Below are 27987 nucleotides of genomic sequence, written 5' to 3'. Positions count from 1 at the left end.
TTATGGTGTTAGCAGTAAACCCTTTTAGAGAAATTAGAACTTGATGTAGACATTAAAAATAGAATTGAATGGTGGGGGGCTGGCCCAGTGGCTTAGCAGTTAAGTGCGTGCGCTCTGCTACTGGCAGCCCGCGTTAAGATCCCGGGCGTGCACCGACACACCGCTTGTCCAGCCATGCTGAGGCGGCATCCCACATACAGCAACTAGAAGGATGTGCAACTATGACATACAACTATCTACTGGGGCTTTGGGGAGAAAAAGGGAAAAAAAGGAGGAGGATTGGCAATAGGTGTTAGCTCAGAGACAGTCTTCCTCAGCAAAAAGAGGAGGATTGGCATGGATGTTAGCTCAGGGCAGATCTTCCTCACAAAAAAAAAGAAAAAGAATTGAATAGTGAAGGACAAAGTAGTGAAGGTGTTTCAGAGTAAGGAGAATTAAATTTGGATAAAATGGGGCCTAATTATGGATGGCTATGAGTGAAAGTTAGGCACAAGATGCTGTGTATGTGACTGTTGAATGTTCCTGAAAGGAAATGAGTCTGGCCGTATCATGAGTCTAGGAAGAAAGGAGAGACTAAGATGTGGTAGAAATCTAGGACTGTGGCTGTAGAAATCTGGACAAGGTTACTGGCAGGGAAAGTGCAGAGAAGAGGTAAATTTGAGAGCTATTCTGGAAGAAGAAACTGTTGAAATAGGTAACATTAAATATAATAGTGCTAAGTGGAAGAAGAGTAAAATAAAATTTTTCTAAGAGATTCCGTAGAAATGTAGTACTGATATCTCAATTTGGGGAGAAACCTTAAGTTAATTTTTTTGTGTGTGTGAGAGGAAGATCAGCCCTGTGCTAACATCTGCCAGTCCTCCTCTTTTTTTGCTGAGGAAGACTAGCCCTGGGCTAACATCCTTGCCCATCTTCTTCCACTTTATGTGGGACGCAGCCACAGCATGGCTTGCCAAGCGGTGCTTCAGTGCGCGCCCGGGATCCGAACCGGCGAACCCCGGGCCTCCGCAGTGGAGCGCGCACACTTAACTGCTTGCACCACCAGGCTGGCCCCTTTAAGTTAATTTTAGCTATGGTGAATTTCGAGGTGCGATGGGGAATAGCCAAATTGAGACAGACTTTTTAGGTTATTGGTGGACTGAAAAGTGGGTGGAATGTGTGAACTAAAAATGTGCTTCCCGTATGTATCCAGCTGTACTTAAGGAGGTGAGATTTGGTCCTAGAAAATACCTGATTATAACTGTAAAGGCAAGAACATATGTTCTCATAGTTTCTACGTGTTTGTAAAAACTCTTAAAATCAAATATTTTTTTTTCCCATTAGTTTCATTTCAACTGAAGGGACTAAGTTAGTTAAATAGATAAAATTCATAAATTATATCCAGGAAACTGAAGTTCTTCCCTCATACTATTAAATAAGAATGTGGAATCCAATTTGCCTTACATGGCTACTAAAATGCAGAATGGGGGCAAGAACTTGGATTCTTTCATAGAGAACATCTTAGAATAAATAGATATTGTCACAGAATAATGTCATACCAAGGAGAATTTATGTTCTTAAATACTGTAAGTTAAGTTATTGAGCTATTTGACTTGTAGTTTAATTTTGTAACCTTTGAAGTAATCTACCAGTATGTGATTGAATGTTTCATGTTTTCCTTTAGTGGAACATTTAGCTGGATCTGCTGTGCCAAAGTTTATGGTTTTCTCTCTCGGAATGGCTCTTTGTATATATAGCAAAACATATATAACCATATGGAGTCAAGTAGGAAAAAAACTTGGCAAAAGAGTATTTCTCTTATAATTAGATTAGAAATTGTCTTAAGATATTATGTTACAGTAATGATAAAGATGATATAATTAGAGAAATAATAGTCTAGTATAGAGATGGACTGTTTGAGTTTCACTAAAGATGCCTGAAGTGGTGGTTAGTAGCACTTTGCTAGTGCCTGTAACAAATACTGCTTTGTTTGTTCTCTCTCTTGTGTATGCTTCTGTTTTCCTCTTTTCCCCTCTTTTTATGGTGAAATATAACATACAGATAGAACAGCAAATAAAATATAAGGATAGAGTTTAATGAATAATTATAAGGCATATTCACCACCCAGATTAAGAAATAGAACATTGCCAGTATACCAGAAGCCTGCTATGTGCCCTTTCCCAGTCAGACTCCACCTGTCTCCACCCTATCCCATCCCCCAGAAGCAACTGATACAAATCAGTGTATATATCTATTGTGGTCCTATATGTCAGCAACAAGCAAAACGAAAAAAATATATACCATTTGCAGTAGCATCAGTGATATGAAGTACCTGGGGCAATCTAAGATCTGCAAATTTCTACAGGAAAAAAAAGCATGATCTGTAAGGGAAAAGAATGATAAATTATATTACATTAAGAACATCTCTATTCATCAAACACACAGGTAGGAAGCAAAATTCTCAACACACAAAATTGATAAGAGACTAAAAAACCAACATCCAGAAAATACAAAGAACTCCTAAAAATCATTAAGAAAAGACAGATACTCAAATAGAAAAATAGGTATAAAACTTTAAAAGGCATGTCACAAGAAAAAAATCCAAATATGAAAAGCGGCTCATCCTCCTTAATAAAACCATAAGAGACGCCATTCTCCTGCCCAAAACGTTTAAGTTTGTTAATACCAAGTGATGGCAAGAATGTAGAACAACAGTAATACTCATATCCTGTTACAGTGAGTATAAACTGGTATAACCACTTTAGAAAACAGTGTGGTATTATCCAATGAATTGGAAGATATGAATTTCCTATGATCCAGCAATTCTACTCCTAATTCTAATAACTTTTTTGTAGATAATTTTGGATTTTTGAAATACGCAATTATTTCATCTGGGAATAATGATAACTGTTTGTTCCTTTCAAATCTATAGAGATAAAGGTAATGCCTTTTGTTTCTTAATTCTGCTGCCTAGGACCTCTATGACTGTGTAGAATAGAAGTGATGACAATAGGCATCTTTCCCTTATTCCAGTCTCAGCGTTTCTTCAAGGATGATGTTAGCTGTCATTTTTTGGAAATGCTCTTTATCAAGCTAGGTAAGGCTTATTTTTCAGTCTTAGTTTGCTAAAAATTTTCATCACAAGTGGATGTTGAATTTTATGAAATGCTTTTTCTACATCTAGTGAGATTATCATATATTTTTTGTTCTGTAACTGTCGGTGTGATAAATTACATTAATTGATTTTCTAATGTAAATCCAACCTTGCATTCCTAGGCTATAACTAACTTGATCATTTTTATATATTGTAGGATTCAGCTTGCTAATGTTTTGTTTAAAAAACTTGTATCTATATTCATGACTGAGATTGTCCTGTATTCTTTCTTCTCATAATGTCCTTGTTAGGCTTTGGTATTAGGTTGTATTAGCCTAATAAAATAAGTTGGGGAACGTTTCTCCTGATTTCTGAAAAAGCTTGTGTTAAGATTGGAATTTTTTTTTTTCTTAAATGATGGTAGAATTCACCAATGAAGCCATCTACGTGTGGATTTTCTTTTTGGAAAGAATTTGACTACTGATACTTTTATTTTACTTCCTGTGGACTCACGTTCTCACTCATGATGTCTTCTGTGTGATGCTTTTTGTGTCTACTGCTTATGGTCCTTAAAATTACTTGTGGGTATTCTTTGAGGCCTAGAATGAAGGTGTCTTCCTTTAGAGAGGGTTTCTGTTTCTTTCTGCTTAGATGCATGAATGTATTACTAGACCAGGAATATTTTAAAAGAATTTCACAGTTTGAAGTTCCCTAGATTAGGAGACCATGCAAACCCAGACTGCAAACTCCTGCCCAGGCTAATCAAACTTCTTAGGGACCTATATCTGGGATGTCCTACCTACCATTCTTTTTTTCTCTCACTTCTCTTTGGGCTAAAACCACCACCTTCCCTGCAGTCTCCTGGGGGTAGGATTAGGGTTTAGGTTTAGTTATAGTTGACCTTTACCTGAGATTGTAGCCTTTTAGAATCCCAGTTTAATGTGGGGAACAGTTCCCTTGGACTCGCCACCTTTTGAGGAATCTATGCACTGACATTTGTTCCCTTCATCCTGTGAGGCAACTGAAACCAAAGACCTGATTTGCTGAGCTCTATCTGCAAGTGCCGTCAGGGCCAGAGTGTCTTCTTGGGGGTCCTCTTACCTCCCTGGGTTCCCAGTTGCCCCTAGAATTTGGTCTGGCAGTTTCCCGCCATCTTAACAGCTTTTTATTTTAAGGAGTTTTTGGTTTTTTTTAAGTCTAAGGATTTTTAATTATTTTCAGCAAGAAGGTTGGTCTGAAAAATCCTAGTCTGTCATTACCAGAAGTGGTAGTCCTCTTGATTTTTTTTCCCCACTTAGTCTTCTATTTTCCATTTTTCCTTCAGCCTCCATGTTAATAACTTAGTTTCACAAACATTCATATATTGAGCATCTAATATATACCAAGCATGAGTACCAAGCATGGCGCAAAACAGAGTCCCTGCTTTCTTGAAACTACAGTGTGGTGGGTTCTGGATTGTAGGGAAAGTTGCAGCACTATAGGACAACATTTTCCAAACTGATCCACAGAGCGTTAGTGTCCTGTGAAATCTTAATAAGGTTGCCATTGTTAAGTAGGTTTGGAAAATAATGCCCAACAAGATATCCTCTCTCAGAGAGCTAAGGCATTAACTTAATTGAACTGAAACCTTTATTTGTAGAATACCTCTTAATATCTTGTAGCATACTAGGATCCCAGGGAACATGATTTATGAAATGCTAGAGTAGGACTAAAGCATTCAACATCTCTATATTATTAGATGTTGTCAACGAGTAATTTCAGCTCCTGCTTTCCCACAGTCGTGTCTAAGGGGAACGTGTTTAATTTGCTGAGGGATTAAACCAAGGCAGCTGTGCTGTACATTGTGAATAACCTTCCCTTTCTTGGCCATAGGTGGTTGGACTGGTGTGGGTATCCAGATCAAAGACGCCAATCACAGGTCAGCCTTTGGCCAACCAGGTGCAGTAGCACAGAAAGTTTTCTCCAGATGGGAACAAGCTGAGCCAATCAGGTGATCACAGATCTCATTGACTGTTTAAAGAAATATCACTCTTGCTATATTTCTGTCTGGATGTACTCAAGATTGACAAGTAAGGAGGAATGGTTGTTATTGTAAGGATACACATGATGATGTGGATCACAAAACTTGCAAAAAGAAACAGAGATTTGGCAGTTAAACAGTAGAAGGATGCAGAATTTAAGTCAAGAGAAAGAAATAGGAGGGACCTGTGATAGGCCAAGAATTAGCCAAAGGTATGACAAAGTGGCGGCTATGAGGTAGAAAGAGAATAGAGTGTAGGAACAGAGAGGCCAGCTGGTGGCTGGAGGCAAATCAGATACCAAAAGCTGGTACCCAGGGAGTTGCTGAGTCACAATAACGGTAGGCACACTAGAATGAGGACCCACAAACTCCTGCTGCTCCAGTCCCATAGGGCAACCTTGAGACTGGACCTGGTTCTCAGTTCCAGTATTCTTGAGGCCTAGGCCTGCTTGTGTTGCTGATTTTGTTCTTAGATTTCTGTGAGAATTCTTATTTCTCTTATCAAATTCATGCTTATCTCATAGTTATCTCCAGTACTTCTCCCCCACCACACATACCTACGTTTGCCAACCAGTAGTACCCTGCAACCAGAAGAGACTGATACATAAGGAAAGAGTTGAATTCGTAAGAGATTGATGTGTAAAAATTGAATTCATATCAGAGTGCTACTTTTTTTATTAACAAGTAGAAAACATTTTTACAGCAGTGGAATACCCACCATTCCTACCACTGCTTTTTCCCTTTTTTTTTTTTAATTACATTTTGGAAACTCATCTTCTAAGCTCAGCTATACTAGAAGTGTTAATGTTATGGCATCACATAATCTATTTCTGTTGGTTATCCTATAAATAGTTATCTCCATATATAAAAGAATGCACATTACCTATTATTAGTACTCTCTTGGGAAGGGTATTTCCTACTTCCCAATCCAATGTTGAGAAAATCAGGCTGGCTTTGGTGGAGATCTCTGTATTTGTTGTTCCTTTCTCCATTGGTCGTGTTCATCTGCCCTTCTAACCTCCCATTTCTGTATGTGTCCTTTTCCTCCTCACTTCCTTCCTGCCTTTTCTTTAAAAAGTTTTTTTAGGGGGCCGGCCCCATGGTATAGCAGGTGCGCGCGCTCTGCTGCTGGCGGCCTGGGTTCGTATCCCGAGCACGCACCGACGTTTACTGCTTGTCAGGCCATGCTGTGGGGGCATCCCATATAAAGTGGAGGAAGATGGGCACGGATGTTAGCCTAGTGCCAGTTTTCCTCAGCAAAAAGAGGAGGATTGGCGTGGATGTTAGCTCAGGGCTGATCTTCCTCACAAAAAAAAAAAAATTTTTTAGTACTTAATTATTTATTTTTTTCTAAATTTTACACATAATTTGGAGTTTGTAATATGAAATTAGATTAGTCTTTTTCAAGATCTACTTCTTTTTAAGTAGCATTTTTCCAACCAGGAAATTAATACATTTGAATGTAATATCTTGGAAAATATAGGAAAGAAAAAATGAAATTACAATAATCAAAAACCACCCAAGATAACCACGGTGGTATTTCTTATCCATAATGTTTTTATTAAAATATATATTTGTATGTATATGTGTGTGTTGAAGTCAATTTATACCTACTGTTTTATAACCATATTCATTTAATATCATAAACATTTCCAGAATATTAAATGCTCCAAAAACATGTTTTTCTAATGTCTTTCTATTATTTCAACATATGAAAGTACCACAATTTATTTAATCAATCCTCTCTTAACTGAACAATACTGTTATTGCCAATTTTTTGCTAATTTAACTAATGGTATGATGAATATCTCTTGTATATAAATCTTTGTGTCCTTATCTGATTTTTTTCTTAGAATAAATTTCTAATTCTGAAACCCTGGGTCAAAAGGCATACATCTTTTTAAAGCTTTGATGCATAATAAAAAATTTCCTTCTTGAAATGCCGTGTGGATGTATGTTCTCACATTAATATGTGAAAATACTAGTTTGCCAATACTCATGCTTAGATACTACCATTAAAATGTGAAAGAAATAAAACAAAGTTTTCCAAGTTGATGAGTGAAAAATCTTATATGACTTTTTAATTTGGATGTCTTTGATAAATTCCAAGAATGACCTTTTGTTATATATTTATTGGCCAAGTATATATCTGATTTTGTGATTTTTCTGGATGTGTCCTTTGCTATTTTCTATTGAGATGTTGGGTTTTATCTTTTTTCTTATAAACATATTAACACTTTGTCATATGTTGAAGATGTTTTGTCTAGATTATCATTTGCCCTTTCATTTTGTTTATGGCATATTTTTTGACATGGCAAAAGTTTAAAATTTCATGTCATTAAGTATTTTGATCATTTTCTTTCGGTTTCTTTCTTCATCGCTTTGCTTAGATAGGCTTTCCCATCTCTTCTTTGAGAGGTCATATGGTTTCTTATATTTACTGCTTTATTTATGATGGGTTTATCTGTTTTTACAATCCATTGAAATTCTCACCCATTCTTATAGGAACATTTGAGATGACTAAATTTTAGACCCAGAAGTATGGAGTTCTCTAGTTTCAGAAAATTTGACTGTTAACTTTATTTTTATTACCATCTACTTCCAAAAAAAAGATGATTAGCAATAAACCTATATTTGGACATTTAGTGTAATGATAATTGATTTAGACTTATACAGAGGAGAAGGAGGGGGATCTCCAAGGCTGACAGAAATTTGTAAACTGCAGCCTTTCATTTGGGTTTCCTGTTTTTAAAAGCAGAAAAGAGGAGGAACACAATGAGTTTTATATTTCTCATTGGCTGCTTAAAGGGAGCATATCAGTTTTTTTAAGAGAGAAATCTTGACAGTAAAATCAAAGAGGAATTTTTGTGTAGGTTTTTATATGAGGAATGATACCGTTTTTATAGAACATGGAATAATACAAGGCCATGTATTTTATAATCTCTTAATAAAAGTTGAGGGCATAATACTAAATCGTAATTCAGGTTAAGTATATCTGTAGGGAGTCAGAATACTACAAACCACATATGTATCTTTCTGGTAAAGTAATTTGATAAGGGATAGAGCATAGAAAATCTTTCTGAATAGTTAGATATTCCTCAAACTAGCTCTTTGTACATAATAATTGAGATTTTTTTAGAATCAGATTTTGACATACATATATTTATGATTTCTAGTTAGAAATAGCAATTGTGGAATGGTTCATCCACATTAGATCCAAGTGTTTAACTGGAAAGTTTGACGTTTTATTGTGAAAATGAGAGTCTATGGTTATTTGACAAGGTGGAGAATTATCTCATGTAAGTGGGTTTCCAGGATTACCTGCAAGCAATAACAGACTATTTTTACTTGCTGCACTTCAAACAATTGTAATGTGAATGGTTTAAGTAAATAGTAAATCTTACTTTATTTCAGATCTGACAAAATGGCTAAGAAGTTTTTGAGTTTTCTTGAAGGACTGTTTCCTTCATTATCAAAGAATATTGAGAATTAACTGTACTTTAAACTACTCAATTCATTTTTGAAACTGTTTAAACTTGATTTTCTTTATCTGTAAAAGAACTCTCATTTTAAGCTGTAGTTACGGGAAGTAAATATCCCTTAAGCTGTGGAGGAAGGTTTTTTTAGGGGGAGACTAAAAGGGGAAAGTTTGTGTTGACAGAGCAGTATTGCTTTTATTAGGTGTTTTTTTGCAGGTGATACTGAACTTATAGTGCTTAAATAGAACATTAAATTAGCCCCTGACTGAAACATGACTAGCTATAGAGTATGAGACTATTTGGATAACTCAGTATATTAGGCATTTGGATTATACTTTAGCTTAATTGGACAATAGTATGATTAGGAATTGGAGTTGTAACTGCTGTGCTACTCTAGACCTTAAATAACTTGAGTCTATTTGTGGAATGCTATGCTTATTTTTTAAATTCTGATATTAAAAAAATCATAGATCTTTGAGGTTAGTTAATTCAGTTGCTTGTAGAGAGGAAGAACTACCTAGGCTGGCTAGAGACAGAGGGGTACTTATCTGCTTTAACATCTCCCATGAAAGACTCCTCACAAATCTCTTTTGGTTGTTTATTTACATTTTTAACTATTTGAAATATTAATTTTTTTCTAAGAGTTTCTTTGTTTTTGTTTTCAGAAGGATTGAAGAGTGACCATTCAGAATTCTCCTTTTTAGAGAAGGACTCTTTATATAAAAACAACCATTTGATCACCTTCTTTCTCCAAGTGATATAATTTCAGCTATGTTATCCTTATATTCCTAAGTTATAATACTGATAACTGTTGTTTTGTTGCTCCTTTTGTGCCAGGTTCTTAAAAAGTGGAAAAAGTAGCCAGACATAGAGGCCTTTGACTTTTTCTTAGCTGCTTGAAATCTTGAGATCAATATTATGGAAGGTGTTCTGCAGGGAAGTGAGAGGGAAAGAAAGTAGACTATGTAAGCAGCTGTTATGACTAATACAGGCAAAGGATGATGAAGGCTGAACCTGGGAGAGGGGCGGTGAAGATAGAGAGGAGGGATGAACCTGATATGGCTATGGAGTGGACTGTGGACCACATTCTTACAGTTCACCACCCTCAAGGGGAAGTATAAAGGCAATGATAACTCTAGGATATCTAGCATATTTTTTCTCCTGCCACTTCAATCTCATCCTTCTGGAGCATACAGAAGTTAGGACTTTGGCTAAAGGAATTATTTTAAAGAAATATCTTATCAGCCTGTTTCCTTGCCCTTTAAGGTCATGTTCTTTGTTTCATCTCTCTTAATTTCACTTTCCACATGTTTGTTGTTAGTATATAGATATGTTATTTGGTTTTTGTGTTGATCTTATATCCTGTGGCCTTGCTGAACTTATATTAGTTCTAGGGTTTTCTTTCCTTTTTTTTTTTTTTTTACATCCCTTAGGGTTTTCTGTGTGGACAATCATGTCATCTGAAAATGGACAGTTTTATTTCTTCCTTTCCAGTTAATAAGCCTTTATTTCTTTTTCATGCCTTATTGTGCTGGCTGTCACTTCTCTTTTGACCCTAACCTCTTGCTCTGGCCACCAGTGATTAGAAATCGTAGTTGTTAGACAGATTGACTTGTGCCTGGAACTTGCCTGGGTTGGTGCTTTCCTTGTGCAGAGAAGTTTAATTATTGATTCAAAGTCTTTAAGAATTATAGGCAGTTGATTTTTTATTTTTTCCTGAGTTAGTTTTAGAAATTTATATTTTTCTAAAAGTTAGCCATTTCTTCTAAGTTTTTTAATTTATTGGCTTAAAGTTGTTCATAATGGTCTCTTATCTTTTAAACTTTTGTGTTATATCTCTACTTGTTAATCACTATTTTTATGTTTTACAGTGTATATCCGTGTAGTTTGTGACCGTAGGCTATTATGCTTTCTAAGGTTTTTTGATCTTCTCTTGCTCTGGGCAGTGTATTTGTTCAAGGCACCTCTCTTCTCTCTAACCACCCCCCTCTTATTTGCAATTTCTAAGTTGCTCTCCACTTGGTGTCCAGAAAATAAAGTTTGCTTAAACTGTGGGTCCATTTAGAGTAAATATGCATAAAGTAAGGGCTTTAATAAAGTATTCTCATCTGAGGACTTGAACTTTATTATAATGTATTCCACATGTGATATCAGTAAATTTTAAAATGAATTTTTTTATCATCTTTCAGCTTACTCGTTTCTCAGCTTTTGATAGGTGAGGTGTGATTTCAGTTCTGTTAACAAGCTAAAGGTTTTTTGATCATCCTAATTTTTTTTAAATAAAATTGTATGCTACATGGTAATACATAACACAGATCTGGGGTGTATTACTTGGAGTTCCTAATCCATAATTGTGGTCAAAGTGCTTCTCTTCACATTAGCTTTCCTTTTTTTTTTTTTAAATAATTTTACTTTTTTATTTTTCCCCCAAAGCCCCAGTGGATAGTTGTATGTCATAGCTGCACATCCTTCTAGTTGCTGCATGTGGGACGCGGCCTCAGCATGGCCAGAGAAGCGGTGCGTCGGTGCGCGCCCGGGATCCGAACCCGGGCTGCCAGTAGCAGAGCACGCGCACTTAACCGCTAAGCCATGGGGCTGGCCCCACATTAGCTTTCTTAAATGGTTGAAATTTATCCTTATTTGCCTTTACTTTTCCCAGTATCCCTCCCAGATATCTTTCTAAAAAATAGACTAATTTCAAGATGTTTAAATTTTCTTTTTTCTTATGCTGGTAGAGAATCTAGATTAAAAAAAGAGAAGTTAACCTGATTATGTTTTCTTTCTTTCTTTCTTGGATTCATTATGAGCTGTTAAATTATTTGAAGACCCTTGGTTTTCTTCAGGCCTAAAATTTGGCATACAAGAGAGTAGTATCCTTTAGTTTATAAAAGGATGATGAATGTATTCTGAGTAGTTTTAGATAAAAAGTAAAAGGAAAGTGTTATCAAAAAATCATTTTATTTTAGTTATTAGAGTCTTTGCATTTCTTGTGATACTAAACTGCTGGGGTTATAAAATGGTTATCCTTCCTAGAGAAGGAAATGGTCCAGATTACAATTGCTCACTTACCATTGGTGACTGAATATTCTTTGTAAATTATTAAAAGGATCACAATGAGCTCATTGTTAAACACTTCTCCAAATCAGAGATTCTTTTCTGGATTAAGGCTAGCCAGTGTAGTAGCTTGATCCACCAAGTTTCTCAACTGAGAATTGTTCTGCTTTGTTAGTGTTTGCTTCTTTCTCACTGCCTTTTGGTGTTAAGGGAGATTTGTGGAGGTTTTGATGCCCTGTGCTCTAGAAAGCATGGTCTATAGACGCAGTGCCAACAGTACCGGTCACATAAAGTTAACAATGCTTATAGTAAAGTTGCTTGATTTACCTAATTGAAGTAGCCTCTCTTGAGGTGGGAGATAGACAAGACTAACTCACCAATAATCTCTCCCTAGACGTAAAACAGCTTTACTTTTTGCTACTATCACCAATATGTACCTTCTCCTGCCTTGGACTGGTCATATAACAGAAGTTACCATTTTGAGCCCCTGTTATTTTGTGGCTGTAGTACGGCTACACTAAGCTGTACTTACCTTATGTCATGTTATCCTCTTAAAAACCCTTGTAAGAGAGCGGTAATTGTGCCTATTTTTAGATGGCAAGGCTGAGACTTGGATTTTGCACAGTGAGTGCTTGAATTGGATTGTAGGGCTGTCTGAAGCTAAAGCACATGTTCCTCTGTTCCCCCACAGTCTGCCAGTACTGCTGGCCAGATAAGAAACATTTCAATGAATGGAGTATTTGTTAGTATATTACATAGGATACTTTCTCTGTAGAAAATGAAGCATAACTTATTGAGATTTTATGCGTCGCTAGTGTGCAGTATCTATATGGTAAAATTTAAATTGTGGCAGTGTTTTATAGACTAAAAAGGAATTTTGAAGCAAGAAAAATGAATGAGGACTATTTTCCTGGGCCTTGCCTAGTACTGTACAGATTAGCTATGCTTGGTTTAGGTTGTCGATGAGCTGTAGCTTCAATTGCTAAGGAACACTGAAATCCCCATAGTGTTTCGTAGGAAGTAGTATAGAAGTTTAAATGATTAATAGAACTTGCAGTCTGGCAGATATTGTACATAGGAAGATATTTACGTTAGTGGCATGACCCAGAAGAACTGAAAGGGAGAATTATTATTATTTTTTTATTGATGTTTTAATAGTTTATAACATTGTGAAATTTTGGGTTGTACATTTTTGTTTGTCCATCACCATATATATGTCTCCCCTCACCCCTTGTGCCCACCCCCCACCCTCCACCCCCATTGCCCCTGGTAACCACAATACAGTTTTCTCTGTCCATGTGTTGGTTTATAGTCCACATATGAGTGAGATCATACAGTGTTTGTCTTTCTCTTTCTGGCTTACTTCACTTAAAATACCCTCCAGGCCCATCCATGTTGTTGCAAATGGGATGATTTTGTCTTTTTTTATGGCTCGTTAGTATTCCATTATTTATATATACCACATCTTCTTGATCTAATCATCAGTCGAGGGACACTTAGGTTGCTTCCACTTCTTGGCTATAGTGAGTAATGCTGCAGTGAACATAGGGGTGCATAACCGTCTTTGGATTGTTGATTTCAGGTTCGTTGGATAGATTCCCAGTAATGGGATAGCTGGATCATAGGGCATCTCTATTTTTAATTCTTTGAGGAATCTCCATACCGTTTTCCATAGAGGCTGCACCAGTTTGCATTCCCACCAGCTATGTATGAGGGTTCCTGTTTGGGAGAATTATTTTTGAAAAGAAAGAAAAGCAGGTGGCTGGCCCGGTAGTGTAGTGGTTAGGTTCATGCTCTGCTTCAGCGGCCCAGGGTTCCCAGGTTCAATCCCGGGCGGGGTCCAGCACACCACTTATCAAGCCATGCTGTGGCAGGCATCCCACATATAAAGTAGAGGAAGATGGGCAAGGATATTAGCCCAGGGCCGGTCTTCCTCAGCAAAAAGAGATGTTAGCTCAGGGCTAATCTTCCTCACACAGGAAAAACAAAATAAAAAAAAGGAAGAAAAGCTAAAGCTTTATGCTAGATAGTACTGGTAACGTTTTAAAAAGCTACTGTCTTTTTGAGTGTCTCTTATGAGCCAAAGGCTTTATAGATATGGTTTCTAATCCTCACATCCAACCTGTAAGGTAGGTATTATTATTCTCATTTTACCACGAGGGACATTTAGGTTCAGAAATGTGAAGGAATACACTCAAGTTCACAACATTACTAAGTGGTAAAGCTGGAATTCTTCCTCCACCGCCCCCCCCTTCACACACCTGTGTCCTTTTCATTACGCTGCCCTAAGCAAAGCACAGGTAGCTCTCCACTAGTGATTTGGGTTTAAGAATGAGATTTTGATGGCCAGGAGCACCGTCTTGCATACCACTGAAGTTAGAATTGTATGAGTAAATTTAGTAAACAGAGATGCAAATTTTAGATACTTGGTTTTTATTAGGAAAAGAAATAGCCCTTAAATTGTCTTTGCGGAGGTGGAGGAGAGAGGGGTAGTAATTAATGCAGAGTCTGTATAACACAGCCAGCCCTGTTGGTAGTGATAAAGATTCAGCTCTCTCAGGGAACCACACCGCATGTGTGTCGGTTGTCATACTGTGGCAGTGGCGTGTTGCTGTGATGCTGAAAGCTACGAACCGGTGTTTCAGATCCAGCAGGGTCACCCATGGTGGACAGGTTTCAGCAGAGCTTCAGACTAGACAAACTAGGAAGAAGGCTCTGGCCACCCACTTCTGAAAAACTTGGCCTAGAAAACCCTGTGAATAGCAGCAAAGCATTACAAATAGGGTTCCACTCTGCTGTACCCAGGGTCGCTAGGAGTCAGTCGACTCGACGGCACTAACAACTGTATAACACTATGACTCTTAATTTGATTTTATGTCTTCTTTCTTTTTTCTTCTTTTTTAAATGGATTACTGTATTTCCCTTAATATGCAGAAAGAAATATAAGAACTTCTTAAACTTCATCCCTTGAAATTAGTCATGTGGTTCCAAACACATTCTTAACTGTCCATATGGATAAAAGTGGTATTCTAGAAAAGAAGTAGAACTCGGTCATGTAGATCCATTATTCATAATAATATCAGAACATTTTTGAGTGGTATACAAGCCTCCACAAAGGGTTATGACTTTCATAGTAGATAGGCGTAGCGTATAGGCACCAAAACATTCACAGTGCTCCTGTGAATATACCTTTTACTCTGGATTCTTTGGGTCAGAGTATTGTTTCACACATTACAATTAAAATGGAACAAGCCAGTAATTTTTTTTTGAGTGTGCATATGCTAGCTTTGTCAAATTTTAATATCAGTTCCATCCTTTTTTTATTCTGCAATAGTTGAAAAAATGTAAAAATGATATATTCCTTGAGGTTTTAAAGAATTTATTAATGACACTACTTGAACTTAGAGTTGTTAATATACAGTTTCAAAACTGATTCAAGAAGAGGTAGAAAACCTGAATGGATTAATACTGAAAGAAGCTTAAGTCCAAGTTATTATTTATCTCTCAGTTATATCAGTTTCTACATCTATAAAATTGAGATAATTTTTACTCATAGGGTTGTTGGGAGAAGTAAAATGCTTATATCAGTGCCTGGCACATGGTGAGCGTTCAGTCATGTAAATTGTCCTCACAGCCATCGTTATCATCATCATCATTCTCTTTTTTCAGCTTTCCAGAGGTTTGTCTGTTTTATTGCTTACTTCAAAGACTTTTGAATTTGTTTATCAATTTAAAAAATATAGCTGGCAGAGGTTTTTCTTTTTTACTAGTCTGGTCCTATCTCTGACATAGTTAACTAAAAAAAAAGAAAAATACACTTTTCAAGAAATGAAAAGGGATATAGCCACAGACATGAAGGAGATTTTTTTATTTATAAAAGAAGATTATATACAGCTTTTTACATAAAAGAACATTTGGGAAGATGCTCACCAAGATAGTAACAGTGGTTATCTTGGGGCGGTGGGATTTCAGGTTGTGGGTTAGACTTTTTTTTTGGTATGCTTATGTAGTGTTTTAATTCTTTCATAATATGTGTATGTTTCATTTTTACAAGAAATTGTTTTCAGTTTTTTCACTGTTATGCTCTAGGAACCATCTATATGCCTTTATCATTACGCACTTCAGATTATTTTCTTAGAGTATCGCTTCCCCAAATTGTTCCGTCAGAGTATGTAGCACATCATAAAACCTTTGATATTACATTTACTGAAACTAATGTTCAGTAAATGTAAAACTATGGCCCATAGGCCAAATCTGGCCTGCCACTTATTTTGGTACAGCCCATGAGCCTAAGAATGGATTTTACATTTTTAATGGTTGAAAAAAAACAGAAGAATATTTTGTGACAAGTGGAAATTATATGAAATTTGAATTTCACTGACCATAAATAAAGTTTTATTGATATGCAGTCATGCCTATTCATTTATATATTGTCTATGGCTGTGTTCAGGCTGCAATGGCAGAGTTCAGTAGTTGCCACGGAGAATGTGTGGCCTGCAGAGTCTAAAATATTTTATTCTATGGCCCTTTTCAGAAAAAGTTTGCTGACCCCTATACTACATTAGAGAAACCTGTTTAGTTTAGTGTTTTGTTCTGGTTGTTATTGTTATAACTTTGCCTGCTTTAGGGTAACCATCTAGTCTAGAATATGTAATTGCCAAGTTAAAGAGTAAGAACATTTTGATAAATATCACCAAATTGACATGCAAAAAAAATCCCCAAAACATTAATATGCTATTTTCCAGATAATCTGTAATTTTCAGTTTTGAATTCCTCTTTTAACTAAGAGTTATGAGAACTTTTTATTTTCCTAGTGGTCTTTTTGTTTAATCTTTGGTTATTAATTCTCGTTGTCATCAAAGTGTGGACTGTATAATTTTAAAAATTTTATTGTGCAATGTATTGTGTATAGGAAAGAGTGTATAAAATTGTAAGTGCAGTCTAAAGAATATTTAATAAGTAAAAACCATGTAACCATTACCCAGGCTAAGAAATAGAAAATGACCAGTGTTTTAGAAGCCTCCTGAGTGCCTCTCCCTAATTCTGTATCCCTCCCCCAATAGGTAACCATTTCCTTTTTAGATTCTTGTTATATTAACAAGACATATATATATATTGTTACATATGTATGTATACCTAAACAGTATATTTTGGAGTTTGCCTGTTTAAAAGGTAAATTGATTCATAATCTATATATCATCTGTATCATTTCTTTGTCTAAGCGTTATATCTTTGAGATTCATGTGTATATATGCAAGTAACTGTAGTTTATCATTCTTGCTGTATAGTAATTCATTATATGAATATACGCTAATGGACTAATGAGGCTTCACTTAGATGTCTCAAAGACGATTTAATTGCAACGTTTTCTAAACTGAATTTATTAACTGTCTCCAACCCCTCACTTGCCAAAACTGCTCTGTCTACTGTGTTGCCTATCTCTGAAGTAGCATTTCTATCCAACCATTTGCCCAAGCCAGAAACCTGGAAGTCGTTTTTGACACCTCCCTCTTCCTTATTCCCATTTCCAATCAATCATTAATCCTGTAGATTTGACTTCTAAAATTTCAAATCCATCTCCACTATCACCACCCTCGTCAAACTCTACTTGGACCTTTACAGTAGTCGTCAGTGCAGTATCAACATCCTTTGTTGCTGTCTTATCACAGATTACAAGGCCAACCCCTTCAACTTCATCTTGGCACTCTTCCCCTCACTTGCTAGTCTATGTTCATTTCAGCCACTGTTCCTGTCACGCTTGTTCCTGCTTCAGGACCTTTGCAATGCCATTCCCTCTGCCTATAGAACCCTGTCCTAATTCATTCTTTCTCATCCTTCAGGACAAAATTTTGAAATATTGCCTCCTCAGAGAGAAGTCTTCCTTGCTCGCAATCGCTTAGACTAGATTATGTCTCCCTGTTATCATTAGGACTTTGTACTACTCCCTCCTGGCACTACTATAAATTTCAATTAAATGGGTATTGAGGAAGACCTCTTATTTGATTCAGTCAGGCCCAGTAGTCTACAAAGTCTAATAAAGCAAGATATCATAAAAAGGATATATTCCTTAAATATTTTGCTCTAAGAATATGACAGCATGTTCACTTGTCAGTCTTTTGATTAAGGGCCAAGGCTTTTTTCTGAGAGTAGGTTAACTAGTTGCAGTTCCATATTGGTTGTCTTGCAGAAACCATACCCATAATATAGCATCAAAGATTTCCAGTTTGGGTTTTTAAGTAGAACAAGAATTTAGACTCTTTTGATGCATTCTGAGTTTAGAATCCTTGTAGATCTTTATAGTATTTTTTCTAATTTTTTAAACTATTTGTTTGCCTATACCTAATTCAACAATGTAGGTATCTCACTTTTATTGAGTGTTTCAAAGTATTTCAGCTCAATCTTCCCCACATTTTATTAGGTTAATTAACACTTAATTAAATTGCATAATTACATTAATAAATGACATGAACAGGTTTGGAAGCTAACAGTGAAAGTAACTCAGTAAAAGTATAACTCCACTGGTGGGAACAGAAGTATCTGGGTGTACGAGATCAGTGGGCTCCACGTTTTTTGAGTGCACATGTACATGGTCTACTGTATTAATATATTATGTATATTGTAGTAGTGTAACTCTAAGGTTAACTTATATGACCATTACCCACAAAACAGCAATTTTATATGGTTGGACATAATATTAAATAGCAATATAAAAGATAAATAAGTATCCAATTAGATAATAAAGTGTGTAAATAACAATTAAAAAATAAACCCAAATGGTTCTCAGATTCTTTTAAGGGACTATAGCTATGACAGTCATGCATCCCTGAATTTCTGGGTCAGTCTTAATACTAAACATTGTATTTTGTTTTTCTAAAAATTATTGAAATGTTAGCAAAATATCAGTCAAAACTTGAATCTCCTAAACTGCCTCTTGTATTTGAATTGGCACAGAAGTACTTGAATCAGTGCCTGTGTCCCAGTTTTTGTTACTGTAACTGAAGGGCTTTCAATAGGAAAGGTATTATCATGACTAAGTAGTCTAGATAGACTAAACAGTAGAGGAGGGATTTGAGTTGGGCTATATTCTTCCTCATGCCCATTATGGCATGCCTTGTTGTCTTAAAACTTGTTGAATTTAATTTATTTCTAATAAAGTGTGGATTAAATTCCATTGACATGAACTCCTGGGAACTATTTCAATTATTTTGTTTTGTGGAAATTTTGTAATAGATACTACTTGGCATTAAGAGGGCCATTGACTGTAGTCTTTAATTTTTTTGTATATGTGAATTTTTGTAGTAATGGAATTTGATCTCTAATTTTCCATAATTCTGATTTATAGCTTATCCTGTTAAATATCATTTTTCAACAAAAGCTATTTAACTTAGAACAGTATTATAAAACCAGCTTTAAATTATGATTGTCCTTGGGGGAAGGAATGACTTTTTAGAAATTACTTTGGTTAGTTTTAAGGATAGCTATGCAGGTGTAGAAATGTGAAAGATTGTGATGGATGATGAGCTATCAATCTAGAATCAATACAAGTGAAATTTCGTACTTTTTTAGCCCTTGTGTAACTTTATATAAAACCATAAAGTAGTAGAGTTATAATTGAAGTCTCAAAGGATTTCAGCTAAACACATTTCCCAAAATTTAACAACAAAACCAACAAAAGAATTTCAAAACTGACATTGTAAATATTAAGATAGTTGAAATGCCTTCCTAATGCTTACATGGAGTCTTCTATGAATCACTGTCAGTATTTTTTTCTTCCCAGTATTATAGCCGCCCACATAGCATTCCCCACGTCAAGAAAAATCCACTTTCTATCCCCAAGGGGTGTAGAAACATAATGGTCTTTCTTTAAATTAGAATATTATGTCATGATGAGGTATAGCAACAATCCTCAGATTAACAATAGAGAAATCACTAAATTTCATGCTCTATAAAACTGAACCAAAGGTTTAGTGTTAGAAACTGCCTTCTGTAACCTAGCTGGTACAAATGTTTTCTGCATGTCCCACTTGTTTATACAGCTTAGAAAGAACTGTGTTAAGGAGATATGTGGTCTTAAATTTGGTTGCTTTCTAAAAAAGACAGATATTTTTCAGGTATAATTTTCTTGTCAAAGAAATATCTTTAGATAGCTAGCTACAAAATTTATCTTATAAACATGAAGAACAGAAACTTCTGGCCTTGTTGAATATTGCTCTTCTAGTGTCTACAGTGATATGGTTTATAATCTTACACACTCTAGACCAGAGTTAGCAAACTTTTTCTGTAAAGGACCAGATAGAAAGGGTACATGTGGTCTCTTCTTTGTGGGGGTTTTTGTTTTTGTTTTTTTAATCTCTTTAAAAGTATAAAAACCATTCTTAGCTAGAGTAGGTACAAAAACAGGCCATAGGCCAGATTTGGTTCTTGAGTTATAGTTTGCTGACCCCTGGTCTAGATCAGTACTATCCAATAGAAATATAATTTGAACCATACATCTAATTTTAAATTTTCTAAGTAGCCACATTTAAAAAGTAAAAAAAACCAGATGAAATTAATTTTAATAATATATTTAACGAATTATATCCAAACTATTATCATTTCAAAATGTGTCACTAGCCACATTGCAAGGGCTCAGTAACCACATGCATTGGACAGCACAGCTCTAGACCAGAGCTACTCAAAGTACGGGCCATGAACTGGTACCAGTCTACAGTTTGTTACCAGTCTGTGACAAGTTAAGTATAGAAATTACAAGTAAGCATTTAAAATATTTTATAGCAATTTGACAGTTTTATTTTATGTCTGTTCAATCTAATAAGAAAGTTGGCACTTCTGTTTTGTATGTCTTTTTTTACATTTCATTTTTCTCATAATTTATTCTTATTATATATCTTACAAAAGAATCAGTCTATGAAATTAAAAAGAAACTGGCTCTTCTTTATGGATGGTTAAGAGGCCCTGCTCTAGATGGTCTCTCATAAGCTTCTGTAGGCCTCTTGTATACATGACAAAAATAAAAAGAAGAAATGGTAGTGAGATTGTGGTAGGTAGTTTATTTAGTGCTATTCACATCCCACCAACCACTACAGACCAGTGTCCTTTTACTTGTCTCTTTTGGAGCTACCCCTGGAGCTTATGACTAGGGTACCCTAGGCCAGTGGCTTTCCTACTCTACTCTATAATCACCCAGCAAGCTTATAAAAAATAGCTGTCTCCAGGCCCAACTACAGACTGATTAAATTAGAGTTTCTTGGGATTGGACCTGTGCATTGTGTAGTTTAAAAAGCTCTCCAGGTGATTATATTATGCAGCCAGTGCTATTGTATAGATCCCTCATCCCAGAAAAATTTGCTATTTCTCCATTTGGAAAGAAACACTTGTCTGAGTGGGGCATTTTCTCTGTGGTACCATTCACTCTCTTTAACAGTGAAAAGGGGACTTTCCAGTTAAATATGTCAGATTGAACATTGGCATTTTATCTTTATTCCCTCCTGGCATCCCACTAAAATTAAAATAAAGGAATAAAAAAAAGTAGAAGACATAAACTCACATGTAGAAGGCAAATGAGAGGAGACAAAAGTAGGCCTGATTGATCAGCAAGTTTTGGGTAGCAGCAGGTAGCTAGAAATTAACAGAACTGAGAAAACTGAACTAAGTGCCTGCAAATGAGGATATCAAAAAGAAGCAAACCAGTTTATCCTGCTGGCTCAGAAATTAGAGGAACCAGTTACCTCAGAAGGTAAAGGTGAAGTATGGAGCTGAAAACAGAAATGGTTGAAAGTCTGTATCAGTCTCCCACATGTCCTCCATCCCCCTGAGCAGCCAGGAGACTATTGTTCCTTTACCTTGGATAAAAGTAGAGGTTAGAGCTTGGAGAAATTTAATCTAAGAGGGTCAGTGATAGCAGAAGTTGGGATATCTTTTGAAAATAAGGACAGCTTTTGAAAAACAGGGACTAAGCAGAAGTCCGAATATTGAGGTTAAAACCCCACCATTCCCATTGCCCTGTTCTCAGAACATGGCAGTCAGGTATATACACCCCGGATAGGAGACTGGAGTGTTTCTTTCTGGGATAAGCAGCCAGGAGACAAGATACTGACTTTTGGGGATTCCCTAATAAAAAAAAAAACCATCCCATTGCCTCATCACCTTACAAAGCTAACCAGTTGATGAGCACTGCCCCTACCACCCCCGTCCCCAGGCAGACAGAGCTTCTGATCCGCGTGGTAGTGCTGATGGACAGCCAGGGATCATCAAACACTTGTGGAAAGCCTCTGAAATACAAAACAGAGACCTAAAGATTTCGGGAGAAAAAAGGTACTGAGAAGAAACGGATAATAATATTTAAAACGTTAAAAGAAAAAAAGGAAGAAAACATTAAAAAAATTTTTATCCTTAGAGAAATGAGATAATACATCCAAGAAGCTAGAATAGGGTGCTATTAAAAAGAACATTCAGAGAACAAGAAAACAGTCTCGGAAATTAAAACTGTGGTAGGAAGAATTTTAACTGCAATACAAGTGTTGGAAAGTGATGCCAAAGAAATGTACCAGGCAGTAAAAAAGGAAAAGAAGTGCAGTATTGAAAAGAAAATATATGATAATCAAAAGATGAATCTAAGAGGTCTAGTGTCTAATGAAAAGGACTTTCAGGAGGAAGGGAGGGGGGCAGTGGAAGGACATTGAAGGCCCCAGCACAATGAATGTAAAAAAGGCCCATACTAGGGATAAAGAGAAGCAGCTGCAATTTTTACTAAATAAAAACAAGTCATATACAGGTGACTGGAAATTGGTGTGACATTTGACTTTTCAACAGCCACACTAGAAGCTACTATAACAGTGGAGTAATGCCCTCAAAATTCTGGGGGTAAATTATTTCCAACCTAGAATTTTATCAACCAATAGCAATATGGATATGTTATCTGCAAATGATGAGGAAAATACCAGCAGAAACAGCTAAAAGAATTTAATTTTCTTTGATTCCATAGGAGTGGGAATCAAGGATGGAAAGGGTTTGGGAGGCAGTGCTGTTTTTTGTTGTAAGCCTTGTAGTAGTGTTTGACCTTTGAAACTATAAATGTATGAATTGGGTAAAAGTAAAAAGCAACTTAAAAGTAAAGAAATGAGAGGGAAAGTAGGCTAGAAGGGGCTAGGATATTGGAAGAGTACCTCTACAAAGATTTTGGAGTCACCAGGAATATGGCAAGAATTTGTCCTGTATATAACAGGACTATGAGCAAAGAACAGAAATCCTAATGTAAAAAAAAAGGATATGTGATAACAACAAGTTATGTTAAGTTCAAATGGTGTAATCTTCAAAAAAGGCTTACAAAAAAGATTTTTGCAAGGAGGAGGAGGCAAAATGTTCTGATAGAGTTTAATAGGATTTAACAGTTACATCTAATGGATTTTTATTAGAACATATACCACCCGCCATGCAAACTCCTATGTACCTAACAGCGTGCTTTTAATAAAGAATAATCTGAAGGTACATTTCATGATTTCATAGACATAAATTCTCTATGTTGGCATTGGCATTAGTCCAAGAGTGTTGTTAGTCCAAGAGCCCTTTCTAAAACTAACTAATGGGAAACTAACGGGAAGGTAGGTAATTCATTTTAAGAAAGTTTATTTTTTATTGTTCTCTTAACATAGTGAACTTCTTGATGATGCACATATTTATGACAGAGAGGATTAGTCAAAATTATGGAAGGAGCAGCTCTAATGACTCACCCATGTAAGAAAAAATACTCAAATAGTTTTCCAATACTAATTCTAAACTGTTGAAGAATAGTGCATAATGAGGTAATAAACATGAACAAAAAATTCTGAAAAAAGTTAAAAGTGCCATATTAAATTGTAAGCAGGAGACCTTTTTAAAAAATTTCTGCTGTCATGTTGTAACAAAACCAATTGAATTTTAAGTGTAAGTTTTTCCATTTCTTCTGATGTTGACTTTTAGGTTACTGAATGAGAACAGTGTGCCTGTCGATGTTGTAATCTTAACATAATTTATTTGTAAAGTGCTATAAACTACTTTAGATTTTTTTAAAAGGAGCAAGAATAAAGATGCCAAGTTGCATTTTTTTTGTTTTTGTTGTGTTAGTTACTACAGTATGATAGCTTTTTGCTATTACTCTATTATTTCCAAACTCTTCCAGGATTAAGAGTTGGGAAGGTTATAAACACCTTTCCATTTAAACCTATTTTCCATTCTATTCAAACTACTTCTTCAAAATCATGGATAAAATTTGATACATTGTAGGGTGGGGAGGGAAGATATGGAATTTTACAAATGATTGACCTGTAAATTTTAGATTGCTCTGAGAAGCCAGGGTAGCAGTTGGTAAGTGAAATTGGGAAGATTACTACGTAAAGGTTTATGAACTAATTTTAATGTGTTATACAAGTGTGTCCTGATTATGACTTTTGAAAAGTTTAATTCAGATATATTTCAACGATACAGAACATATTTTCCCTTTGTAATGCTTGAGGCACTACCCATTCAAAGTAAGGAGACAGAAATCAATGTGATAATGAAATTAGGTTGATGCGTGGGAAAAAGAAACCAGAGTCTGAGAGGGTTTATTTCCTTTCCCCTGAGTTCTGAGTATTCTGTCTGAGAGGAAATTGGAAGTGAGGACTAGCTTGAATAATGGTGCACTGCCACAGAAGGGCCTGGTGACCTTACGACTGCCAAACAGAGAGTTTGCGTCGTCACTTTAGCAGGCAATGTAAGGCGAGTTCTTGACCAGTATCACTGAAATCCCCGATCAGAAGAGGGGTGGGTGCTGCCTTTTCTATTTTCACACAGCACTTTGATTAACTTTTCTCCTTTTCATATTTTGTTTTTAGATCTTATAATCAATGGATAAAGTGGGAAAAATGTGGAATAACTTCAAATACAGGTGCCAGAATCTCTTTGGTCATGAGGGAGGAAGCCGTAGTGAAAATGTGGACATGAACTCCAACAGATGTTTGTCTGTCAAGGAGAAAAACATCAGTCTAGGAGACTCAGCTCCTCAGCAACAGAGCAGCCCCTTAAGAGAAAATGTTGCCTTACAACTGGGAGTAAGCCCTTCAAAGAATTCTTCAAGGAGAAACCAAAACTGTGCCACTGAAATTCCTCAGATTGTTGAAATAAGCATTGAAAAGGATAATGATTCGTGTGTCACCCCAGGAACAAGACTTGCAAGAAGAGATTCCTACTCACGACATGCTCCATGGGGTGGGAAGAAAAAACATTCCTGTTCTACAAAGACACAAAGTTCATTGGATACCGATAAAAAATTTGGTAGAACTCGAAGTGGACTTCAAAGGAGAGAGAGGCGCTATGGCGTAAGCTCCGTACATGATATGGACAGCATTTCCAGCAGAACCGGAGGAAGTCGCTCTCTGAGACAGAGGTTGCAGGATACTGTGGGCTTGTGTTTTCCCATGAGAACTTACAACAAGCAGTCAAAGCCCCTCTTTTCTAATAAAAGAAAAATACACCTTTCTGAATTAATGCTTGAGAAATGCCCTTTTCCTGCTGGCTCAGATTTAGCCCAAAAATGGCATTTGATTAAACAGCATACAGCCCCTGTGAGCCCACATTCAACATTTTTTGATACATTTGATCCATCTTTGGTTTCCACAGAAGATGAAGAAGATAGGCTTAGAGAAAGAAGGCGGCTCAGTATTGAAGAAGGGGTTGACCCCCCTCCCAATGCACAAATACATACATTTGAAGCCACTGCACAGGTTAATCCGTTATACAAACTGGGACCAAAGTTAGCTCCTGGAATGACTGAAATAAGTGGGGACAGTTCTGCACTTCCACAAGCTAGTTGTGACTCAGAAGAGGACACCACCACCCTGTGTTTGCAGTCACGTAGGCAGAAGCAGCGTCAGGTGTCGGGAGACAGCCATGCCCACGTGAGCAGACAGGGAGCTTGGAAGGTCCACACGCAGATTGATTACATACACTGCCTCGTGCCCGATTTGCTTCAGATTACAGGTAATCCTTGTTACTGGGGAGTGATGGACCGTTATGAAGCGGAAGCCCTTCTTGAAGGGAAACCTGAAGGCACATTTTTGCTCAGGGACTCTGCGCAAGAGGACTACCTCTTCTCTGTGAGCTTCCGTCGCTACAACAGATCCCTGCATGCCCGCATTGAACAGTGGAATCACAACTTTAGTTTTGACGCTCATGACCCATGTGTATTTCACTCCTCCACTGTAACAGGACTTTTGGAACATTATAAAGATCCCAGTTCTTGCATGTTCTTTGAACCATTGCTTACTATATCACTAAACAGGACTTTCCCTTTTAGCCTGCAATATATCTGCCGGGCAGTCATCTGCAGATGCACTACGTATGATGGGATTGATGGGCTCCCTTTACCGTCAATGTTACAGGATTTTTTAAAAGAGTATCATTATAAACAAAAAGTCAGAGTTCGCTGGTTAGAGCGAGAACCAGTCAAGGCGAAGTAAACTCTCCTGTCCCCAAAGAGCATTAACTAGATCTGCTTTTATGTGCATCGACAGTACACCTATAGCAAGCACACATATCAGTGTTAGGTTTTTTCAGTACAGTATGTAAGCTTAGTGTTAGTATCTGTCAGATGCGATCTGCTGTTACTTACTCGGATAAACGTGGTGCCTATTGAGACAACAGAGGATAGAGCTACCGATGTTCAGTAAGGCTACAAAAACATCTTGCCAGTTTAGCTAACAGTTTGGTTTTTAATGGCTGTAGTAATTGAGTGACACAACTCTGGGGCATTTGCTATGAAGAATACTCTTTCTTACTGAAGAACAAATTATTAATATTGGATGAGTATTTCAACAGTGTGACTAATGTTTGAAATTATTATTTTTTTCTAAGAATTTTTCTATAACCTTCCAAAAGTAGTAATGTTTGTAGTTACTATAAATCAAGTTTTGGAAGTCCAAAAAATAAAGACTGCCTTCCTTTTAGGAAAAAATGCAATTTTCTGGCCACAAGGGCATAGTGCAGTTCACTTAAGTGTTGATATAGTTCATAGTCAGTCTCCTTTTCTCTTCTGCGAAAGGTACGGTTAAGTAAACCAGGTTTTCTAAATAGTAGTTCTTAAAATTTCAGACTTATAAAGTTGGTAGTAGAATTTTATTTAAAGGCCTTAGGTATTAATTTTTTTAATGAGTGCTTTAACTCAAAATACATTGGGAATAGCTGCTACAACGTGGTCCTGTGTGTGTTTTTAAGTTAACGTGCAGTCTAATCATTGATTCATTAAAGTTGGATCTTTTCCTATGCCCATGATGAGTTTGTGAACCATGAAAAAAATGAGACTAGAAGAGGGCCAAACAAGTCTGATAATAACAACTACAGTGGTTGCTGATGTTGAGATTATTGATAACTGTAATTAATAATTTGGATGGCAGTATTTATCTCTTCGTTGTAAACTCATAGCTGAATTGCTTAAGTACAATTTATAGAATTTCAGTGCAGTTAATTTTTACTGGAAACTCTTAAACCTAAATTGCAGATTTAAAAGGTACTGTACGACCATTGTATCTGTAAATAACTTTACTTAGCACCTTTTTGTCACTTAGAATAGTATGCAATACTACTTGAGTGAGCTATTTTGGAAGAATACCAAGTTCTAGTGTTTGCTTCTTAGTATCAAACTGAATTTACAGTTCTGTCCTAGACATTTTGCACTAAAGTAGTCAAAACCATTCTTGTGTCTTTTTGTTAATGTGTTCTGTACCACTGGTGAGTGCTCCTTAGTTTCCTTACCTGCTGCTACAGAAAGTTATTTTACATCCCGATGGCTATTGCCAAGGCTACAAAAAAGAAAAGCTATATTTGTATGCAACACTAACCCTTTAACTGCTAATGTATGTTTCTGCTTGCTGTGCCTTGTTATGGCTGCTTTTTTGTGCTAATAAAGTATGTTTGGTGTTCTCCTTGTATATCTGCTGTTTTATACGTTTGCAACAATTTCTCTTGTAAATGGAATGGTTTGGGGTTTTTAAATAAGCATTACCTGACAACCTACTATAGTTAATGCAGAATTACTGTACAGTCTAATATTGACTTATTCTGAGTAAGCTAACTCTAAATTTAATGCTATACATCTTTCCAATCATAATCACATATACTGTGGAACAGTATCTGTAGTTACTGCAAATTACTGTACAGTTTAGGTTATAACAGAAAATGGACAGAGAAATATTGACTAAACCTATTGATTTCTCTGCTTATAAGTGAAAGATTGAAACTATCAATGACATGTTATAATAAATGAATATCTGTAACTTCCCACTGCATCAGAAACAAGTTAAATGAAGTCTTGTGACCTGATAATACATCAACGCCGTTTATTGGTTTGG

General features: G+C 36.3%; 1 protein-coding gene across 5 annotated transcripts in view; it reads left to right on the top strand.

Moving 5' to 3' along the window:
- SOCS5 (suppressor of cytokine signaling 5) overlaps nucleotides 1-27567 on the top strand; it is a 60600-nt gene extending 33033 nt beyond the window's left edge. For all 5 annotated transcript variants that reach the window (XM_058551301.1, XM_058551297.1, XM_058551300.1 and 2 more), the window contains one exon: nucleotides 24478-27567. In XM_058551301.1, coding sequence (XP_058407284.1) covers nucleotides 24490-26100 — 1611 coding nt within the window. In that variant the 5' untranslated portion in view covers nucleotides 24478-24489 and the 3' untranslated portion in view covers nucleotides 26101-27567. The remainder of the gene's footprint in view (nucleotides 1-24477) is intronic.
- Nucleotides 27568-27987: the final 420 nt, after the last annotated feature.

This window comes from Diceros bicornis, chromosome 12 (genome assembly GCF_020826845.1).
Source record: "Diceros bicornis minor isolate mBicDic1 chromosome 12, mDicBic1.mat.cur, whole genome shotgun sequence".
NCBI lineage: Eukaryota > Metazoa > Chordata > Mammalia > Perissodactyla > Rhinocerotidae > Diceros > Diceros bicornis.
Note: the sequence above shows the minus strand (reverse complement) of the source record. Positions and strands in the feature narration are given on the sequence as shown.